The following is an 8,417-nucleotide window of genomic DNA, read 5'->3' on the forward strand; positions in this document are numbered from 1 at the left end:
TATAGCTTACTTTCTGTTGGCAAAACTATGTGCTGTAAAATATAGAAAAAGTTGAGGTGTGACCAGAGAGAAATCTGAATTATTGCTCTTAAACAAATGTGATCATGTACAGCTGCAGTTGTATTTGGTTTAAGACAATGAGAAAGGAACAGTTGTTTCCATAGGTCTCCTTGTGAGGTTAACAGTAAACTGAAAGCATCTGTGTTAGCATTTCCAGTAAATCAAAACTACTGCAAGACAATAACAAGATAAGATACACCCACATACTTTGGGTGCGGCATGCAGCTATATTAACTCCAAGCACCTTTCAGGTTACATTATCTGACCACAAGACTTCTGAGACCTCTGCATCGTACTGGAAAAGGTAAGAAAAATTACAGGAGATTTGTTTTGTTTTTTTTCCTCACAAGGAGACTTATGGAAACGATATGTTCCTTCCTCATTGTCTTAAACCAAATACAACTGTGGGTACATTATCTAACAGCTGTAAATGAAATGATAACATTTATGTTAGAATTTTATAGTCTAAAATTTCACTTTGCTCCTGAGATTTTCGTTGGGGTGTACTCATTTTTTGCAACATAGTCTTTAATTAATTTGTTAGGAAAATTACAAATAACAAATCTTGTTTACAATCAATCACACACATTTGTGTTGATTCTGAAAGGAAACTAAAGATTTTCTGACAAATCTGTTGGTGTGTATACGTAAACTAAATTATTACCAACTACTAATTATAGACCATCCAGCATCATGAAGTTTTTGCAGTGAGTCGGCTCACTGAAATTAATGAAAATAATCAAGCATAACATTCAATCACTTGAACTAATTCTTCTGTTCAGAACTTTAATCTTAATCAAGAAATAATTATGTTCTTTAGTATTAGTTTTTTTGTAAAACAGTCAATTAGAAAATTCATGGATAACAATAACAATTGAATTTTAGCATTAAAAATATCATTTTGGTTAAAGAGCTTCTACATGCTGGTGTATTAACCGTTTCTCACTTTATTCACTCTTTGCTTGCTTACACCAATTTCCATTATGTCATATTATCTGAGAACAGCCTTTTGAAATACGATTCTCTCTCTTTGCTTCTACTAGTTCATGCTGCTGTAAGCACAAGCTCTCTACTTCCTCATCACTGCACGGCCTTTGCAGATTCATCATTTCATCAGCCTCAGCAATCATAAGCCTCTTACACCACCACCAGGGCTTGGACGCCATATGGTACCCCTCAATCACAAATCTTCCTGTAGAGTCTAAGCACCAAAGACTTTACTGTCAAGACTTATCATATAGCATCTATTATGTTATGAACATTATCTTTCCATTGTTCACTTGTCTGTCCTGTTTTTTCAAAGTTGTTTTCATAACTCAACGTCTGAGATGGCAAATGGCCCAGCCCTCTCCACTGCTCGAGGAGGAGAAATTTACGTGGGAAATGAATTCAGAGATTTCTTCCACCTGCTGGACGTTCTCTATGCAAATCAGTTTGAAGGAGAGTCTTTCGAGCCAAAACTTCTTGAGCAGATCGAAGAAAACTTTTATAGAGGGGCCCCGCCCAACTGGTTGAACTTTTACATAAGTGAACAGGAACAGGCAAATGAGTCAGGTGGCATTATTAAACGAGATGGATACGATAGACTTGTGGAAGAAATCCGGAAAAAAAACAAACAGCCTGGAATATCAACTGTTAAACTGTTCCACCAGCCAGGATGTGGAGGAACCACACTGGCCATGCAGGTGCTGTGGGGCTTGAGGAAATCCTTCAGATGTGCAGAAGTTTTAACAAGCTCACCCCCAGACATCGCAAATGTTGCAAACGAGGTGATCGACCTTTACACGGCAGGCAGCAGAGGCCACCAAAACACTGTGCTGCTGCTGGTGAACGATGAGCAGATTTTAGAAAATCTGCAAGACAGCATCATGGAGAAGATTGCTGAACAGAAGATAGTCACCCGTATGCCTGTGGTGATTTTTCTCAGCTGTATTAGAAAAGTATCAATTGTGCAGAATGACAATGTTGCCCTTAAAGATGTACTTTCTGACACAGAGAAGCAAAAATTTGATGAGAAAAAGAAAGAACTTAGCCTAAAGTATGGTGATAAATGCAAACAGTTCCATGGCTTTAACATAATGCAAACTAATTTCTCTTCAGATTATGTCCAACAAGCATGCAAAGTATTCAGTACTGTCAGAAGAGCAAATAGACCACGGAAAACACAGCTTGTTGCCTGCCTATCCCTGTTAAATGGTTATGTACCAGGTTCATATCTCACAGAGTCTCAGTGCCTGGACTTTCTTAAACATGACGACGACAATTATGGAGACCTGGAGGACAGAATGGAGCCCTTTAGTCATCTCATCACCTTCCAACAAGATAAAAGATCTGGAAGAAAAGTTAGCATGGCTCACCCTATGATAGCACAGCGCTGTACAGAGTTGATGGCTGAGGCAGGTGTGACCAGAAGTGACACAGCCCTAAAGTTGATCTCTTTGTACAGCAATGGGGATCCTCCATATTTGCTTGGATTTGTGAAAGACATGCTGACAAAAAGAGAACCAAAAAAAGGAGGAAAAGAACCCAAAAAGAACACAATCTCTGGTACAGAGACTGACAAGGACCAAGAAAGGTTTTCTAGGCTAATCCTAGAAATTCAAAAGAAGGAGGGTAATGCCAAGAGTGCATCTGTTTTAAAGGTAGCATCAAAAAAGTTTGATGAAAATCCATTTTTTCCACAAGCTCTTGCTCGTTTTTATTACATAGAACTAAAAGATTACAATCAGGCAGAAATGTGGGCAAAGCGAGCAAAGGAAAGAGATCCAGAAAATTCATTTGTTGCTGATACACTGGGACAAGTGTATAAGAACCATTTAAAGAGCAAAGAGTCTCATCCTAAGGAAGGATGCGAAAAGCTTCCTGCCAAACCAAGAGAAATTTTGCAACTGGCCAAAAAGGCCATTGAAGCTTTCAAAGATGAAGAACGACTTGCTGAAAAACAACATGGTACAGATACGAAGGAAGATAGCACTACCAAAGTCGACACTACCAAAGTCAGCACTACCAAAGTCGGCCCTACCAAAGATGGCCCTACCAAAGACGGCACTACCAAAGTCGGCACCACCAAAGACGGCACTACCAAAGTCAGCACTACCAAAGTCGGCCCTACCAAAGACGGCACTACCAAAGTCTCACATGTTTTTAATAACAGAGGGATGTTTGGTTACATACAGGTTTGCAACCTTGTGTATGACCTACTTGTCAGTCAGGATGACACCTGGAGAAGAGTTCTCACAAAGAATGTGTTCATAGAGTCTGTCCAGCACTCACTTGGAGACAAGAAACTCAACAAATATAATAATTTAATAAGAAGCCTCAGAGATGAAGTTGAGAGAAAATGTGGATTTTTTGATAAGTATCTTACTTACTCAAAGCCTGGTATGAATAAAGATGATCACTCATACATCTCTGGAGACACTTTGGACTGCTACAAGAAGTATGTTGGAGACTCCCCACCACAGAATTTTAAACAAAAAGCTGATGTTTTAATCCAGAAGCTTAAACAAAACCTGGCTGAGACCTCTGCTGGGGTAATCGCATGTCTTGACAGAGAATACACTGAATCAGACATTAAAGAAATAACTACATGGTGGGAAGAAATCTTTCAATGCAAAGATTCATTAACAGCTCTGGCCAACTACATCATCTCTCATATTATGTTAATCAATAAGGGAGGGATGTTTCACTTTGATTACAAGTTCCAAAATACATTTGTAAAGAAAATGCCTCTGACCTCCAAAGACACACCTGAGCTCCACCTGCTAAACCTCCTCCTGTGCTGGCCTACAGACAGTGAAGACAAATGTGTTGTTGACCTTAGTCAATTAATTCAGTGTATGCATGACTCTTATGAACATGCATACAAGGCATACTTTCGATCAAGGTACCTCCGCCCTCTGTTTTTCATTGGAAAAGGTCAAGGTCTGGACAGAATTGTTCATAGAAAGGTCCTCGAAGGATTGTTTCCTGAGGGAAATGAGGAAACAAAAGAAGATTGGAGCATTGAGAAGATGTTTAAACATTCCCCGGTCCAAGGACGCCTTATCAAAGTTGAAGGGGTGGTAAAAGACTACAGAATCTATGCAACTGTTGGTGGCAAAGAGATTGAGGTGGAGGTAAACCTGCGAAACAGCCTCTGGAGAACACGCCAAGTCTTCTTTTACCTTGGATTTACCATTAGAGGTCCAGTAGCCTTTGGCATCCAGACGAAAACTGCAGAAAAAGGTAACCATGGTATCATGTAACATATAATAGTTCTGTGTGCACCACTAATAAAATCCCATTCAATTGTACTGTGTGAAATCTTAGAACTGGATAGTGTAAAACCTGGGCCAACTAAACCAGAACTGTTTGCCTCGACTGGTACCACTAGAGGTAAGTACAGAAGGAATTTATTTATTTATTTTTTTGTAATTTGGTTATGGCAGCCCTTTAAACTTAACCAATGTTTTTAACTAGGGCCTTCTGATGGGTTGAGGTTTGGAGCTTGTTGCACTAAAATGGTAGGTGTTTTGTTTGTTTGTTTTTGCCATGTTTTATTGTATATTGTTAAAGAAAATAGATTCAAGAAGCTTAACTACTTATTAAAAAAAGTGTCTTCTAAAACAGAACTCCGGTGATTTGACTAAACTTCAACCTGAAGTCATCAAACAGGATAAAGTTCACATCTATAGGTAAAGATTAGATCTTACTGAATATATTTTGATGCACAGACATCAAATGAACTGAAAAGCAGTGATAGCTAATTTCAGTGCAATCACTGCAGTGATTTATACTGGTAATGGTGTAGTACGTGCACAGGACATTTAGAACTTAATCATGTATGTTCATTAATACAGTCATTTCTTCCCCTTTCACTCTTTAGCCTGCATTCTGAAGCAGGTTACTATGAATGCAGTGTGTCCTTTCTGCGATGGATTTGTAAGGAACACATCAGCCTCACATACCGGTTTTGCTCATGGGAGGAATACAGGGAGAGGCCTTCATGTAAGGATTACATGCCAGCAGGGCCCCTACTAGACATCGCAGTCACAACTGGAAAGTTGGAAGAAATGTATCTCCCACACTGGATAGGTAGGTGGACATATTTTTAAAGATCTGTATTTAAAATCATTTGGATCCAATTTGCGAACTCTCAATACACTGATCCCCGATCTGCAAAGAAATAAATATACAAAGATGACTTTGCGCTCAAGTGAAACATTTATGTACATCCAGATGAATATAAACAGTGCGATATGGTAAATATATTAACCAGTTTGTAAACGGGAAACAGGTTGTAATGGAATACTAGAGTGAGGTAGGTAAGGAGGTATAGACGTAAGTCCAGTTTAAAAGACAGGTAGGTTCAAACATAAAAATAACTATATACATATTTAAAAGACAAAAGCATACGCGCTTCCCAAGTTAATGCAAAAAACTAAATAAATAAAATGTACACACTAAAAAATGTCATTAGTTTTTATATCTGCATTTTAAAATTAAATTCAGAATAAAACATAATACACATATAATGAGCAACAAACAAAACAAAACATATTAAAATGTCTTCAGTTCTTGTTCATTACAGTTTATAGTTAGTTGATGATTTGCTGCTGCTGTGCATCTGTGTCTCTCTATCTCTATCACAGGTTCCACTGCTACTGTAATCATTTTATTAGGGCCGGAGCACGGCACGCTGTGCGAGGCCCTAATGGATTTCAAATGTTTAAAAGTAAATTGCATTTTCGACGGCCTATATGTACAGTGGTCCCTTGTTTATCGCGGGGGATACGTTCTAAAAATAACCCGCAATAAACGAAATCCGCGAAGTAAGTTTTACAATTATTATACATGTTTTAAGGCCGTAAAACCCCTAACCACACACTTTTATACACCTTTTTACACGCATTTTGTACAGTACTCCCTTAGTTAGGACGCAGAACACATGTGCGGTTCTCCCTTAGCCAATTTAGGATGCAGAACACAATGCGCGTTCATACTGTACAGTACGCTGTAAAAAAAAAGCATGCAAAATTACACTAAAAAAATCCGCGAAACAGCGAGTCCACGAAAAGTGAACCACGATATAGCGAGGGACCACTGTACTCGAAAACTCACGAAAATTTGCCAACCCGCCCAAAGTCGGGTGTAAAATTACGTATTTCAGGGGTCTCGCACATGGACGTACAAAAAAGGCTCTACAGCGCCACCTAGATGTATGTTTTTTGTTGTGTATGAAATTTGGAGGGAGTATGTAACTTTTTCCCTGTTAAAGGTTTTTTGTGGGCAAGTTTTTCCTCACTCGAACCGAGGGTCTAAGGACAGAGGGTGTCACTCCCTATACAGATTGTAAAGCCCTCAGAGGCAAATGTACTTTGTAACTTTGGGCTATACAAATAAAATCACCCTATATGCATATATTTAATATGTATAACATACTTTCATGCTGTGAGTATTCTAAAATTAAAAAATAGGGCATTTATATTGCAATCAACATATTGGCACAGCTACACGTTGTTACGACCCGGCTCATTTGGTGAGCAGTAACATAGAAAGGGATAAGAAATGAAATGGAAAATGACACTTGTCTCAGGTTCGTCAGTTTATTTTCTTACTTAACAAAAGGAGGTGAGGAAAAATGGAACAAAGGGCGCACGAGTGCTGTTTAAAAGAACAAATAAATATAACAAAAAGAGAACTCTAACAGAGCCTATGCTAGTCTAAATCACTTTAAACAAAACGAGAAACAAAAACCTCACTATCTAAACTACTTTTATCAATAACCAAAAAACATCAGAAACAGCACCCCTAAAACTAATGAATCTCAGGACCACACCTTCTCAGCAGGGATCCAACCCCCTTACCAGCAACCGCACACCTGAATTTACATAAAGGAAACACTACACACACATATGCGTGAAATGGTGACGGCCGTAACAACGTGCAATCCTTCTCTCTTTGCTAAATGCTGTAGTTGTTGTTTTTTTTTTGTTTTTTTTCTTTTCAGACTATGACTCTACAATGTCAGACATGTTCGCAGCTCTACATGTTGACAGCTGTGGAGATTTTGTGGAACAAGTGTCTGAAGTGACATCATCCCACATCAAGTTATGCCAGCCAACTTTCACACCATGGGGGGCCATGATCTTGATGAAACTCGGGTTCCGAGTAAATGTTTATCGTGACATACTAATATACAAAACAAACAACGAATTCCTCACACTGCATGTTTACTTAGTCCCACCAGATCGTCATCTACAAAAGGTTTAAATTTAATTTGTTTCTCAGTTATTAATACAAACCATTGCAATTTGTAATAAATATGCACCTGGAAATGTGGGTTAACCATTATGATTGTACTTGTACTGTAGAAAATAGATATCTCTGTTGGGTCCTGTGAATTTAAAGAAGACTATGTTTTTTCACAGGAAGTGAAGGAAACGGAGACATCCCTTGGCTCAACAATAATCCAAAAGCCAAACCCAGAGATGTCTCTTCAAATGGAGGATCATTTCTTCCTCACAGCAGACATGGACACTGCTGAAATTTCCCCTAAAGTAATGTTATAATTATGGGGCTCAGTAGTAGCAAAAAACAGAGTATCAGAATAGATAACTTAAAGTAAAAGTAAATACTTGTATTGGTTGTATTTTCACATTAAGAGCATTCAGGTGTTAAATTCAATTCAAATAGACACATTTTACTGTCATTTTGTGAGAGCCAACTTTTCTGGAATACATAGTTGCTTTTCATTTTCAAATTTGACACTACTATGTTTGTTTTGTTTATTCAGCAGACCTGAAATTATTAGTTAAATCAATTAGTTTTCATTTCATCCCTTGTAAAACCATGGACATATGACAATTGAACTAATTAACTATAAGAAAAAAAAAAACCTGCCTGATAACACAGACATTATTTTTTTTCCACAGAAGTTACAGCTCACAAGTGAAAGGAGAAATTTTTTTGAGGTGTTCATCAGAAATGCAGAGAATGACTTTTGCCTAAAACTTGAGAGTGAGCAAACGAAAAATGTCATCTGGACCAGCACCATTAGAAAAGGTGAGTTATTGTTGTTTATATACAGCAGGGTTCGGCAACTAAGTTTGGACGCGGGCCAATTTTTTTCCTGACAATTCCATCGCGGTCCATGACCATGCGCGGGGGGGGGGTTCTGCGTCCTGATTGGCTGAGTGAGAACCGCACGTGTGTTCTGCGTCCTGATTAATTAAGGGAGTACTGTACAAAATGCGTGTAATAAGGTGTATAAAAGTGTGTGGTTAGGGGTTTTACGGCCTTAAAACATAATTGTTAAACTTAAAAGATATATTTAAATATATATATATATATATATAGACATCCCAAGTCTCCCG

The 8,417-nt window shown here is 38.2% G+C and overlaps 2 protein-coding genes across 2 annotated transcripts in view; both read left to right on the forward strand.

Annotated features, from left to right (window-relative positions):
- The first annotated feature begins 323 nt into the window (after window positions 1-323).
- On the forward strand, window positions 324-3,277 carry LOC104933208 (sterile alpha motif domain-containing protein 9-like). The gene is made up of 3 exons (XM_027288173.1): window positions 324-364; window positions 1,104-3,191; window positions 3,269-3,277. The coding sequence occupies exons 2-3, from the start codon at window positions 1,389-1,391 to the stop codon at window positions 3,275-3,277; spliced, it is 1,812 nt and encodes a 603-aa protein (XP_027143974.1). The 5' UTR covers window positions 324-364; window positions 1,104-1,388.
- An 841-nt stretch (window positions 3,278-4,118) lies between these two features.
- The window catches only part of LOC113747606 (NACHT, LRR and PYD domains-containing protein 1b allele 2-like), a 6,654-nt gene continuing 2,355 nt past the window's right edge, over window positions 4,119-8,417 (forward strand). The window contains exons 1-8 of the mRNA XM_027287712.1: window positions 4,119-4,287; window positions 4,372-4,437; window positions 4,522-4,565; window positions 4,672-4,736; window positions 4,928-5,136; window positions 7,052-7,308; window positions 7,473-7,601; window positions 7,977-8,106. Of these exons, the coding sequence (XP_027143513.1) occupies window positions 4,563-4,565; window positions 4,672-4,736; window positions 4,928-5,136; window positions 7,052-7,308; window positions 7,473-7,601; window positions 7,977-8,106 (793 nt within the window). The 5' untranslated portion in view covers window positions 4,119-4,287; window positions 4,372-4,437; window positions 4,522-4,562. The remainder of the gene's footprint in view (window positions 4,288-4,371; window positions 4,438-4,521; window positions 4,566-4,671; window positions 4,737-4,927; window positions 5,137-7,051; window positions 7,309-7,472; window positions 7,602-7,976; window positions 8,107-8,417) is intronic.

This window comes from Larimichthys crocea, chromosome XIV, assembly GCF_000972845.2.
Source record: "Larimichthys crocea isolate SSNF chromosome XIV, L_crocea_2.0, whole genome shotgun sequence".
Classification (NCBI taxonomy): Eukaryota; Metazoa; Chordata; class Actinopteri; family Sciaenidae; genus Larimichthys; species Larimichthys crocea.

Bases quoted from the DNA above. Each gene is read 5' to 3' on its own strand.
- LOC104933208 (XM_027288173.1), top strand. From the start codon at position 1,389: ATGGCAAATGGCCCAGCCCTCTCCACTGCTCGAGGAGGAGAAATTTAC.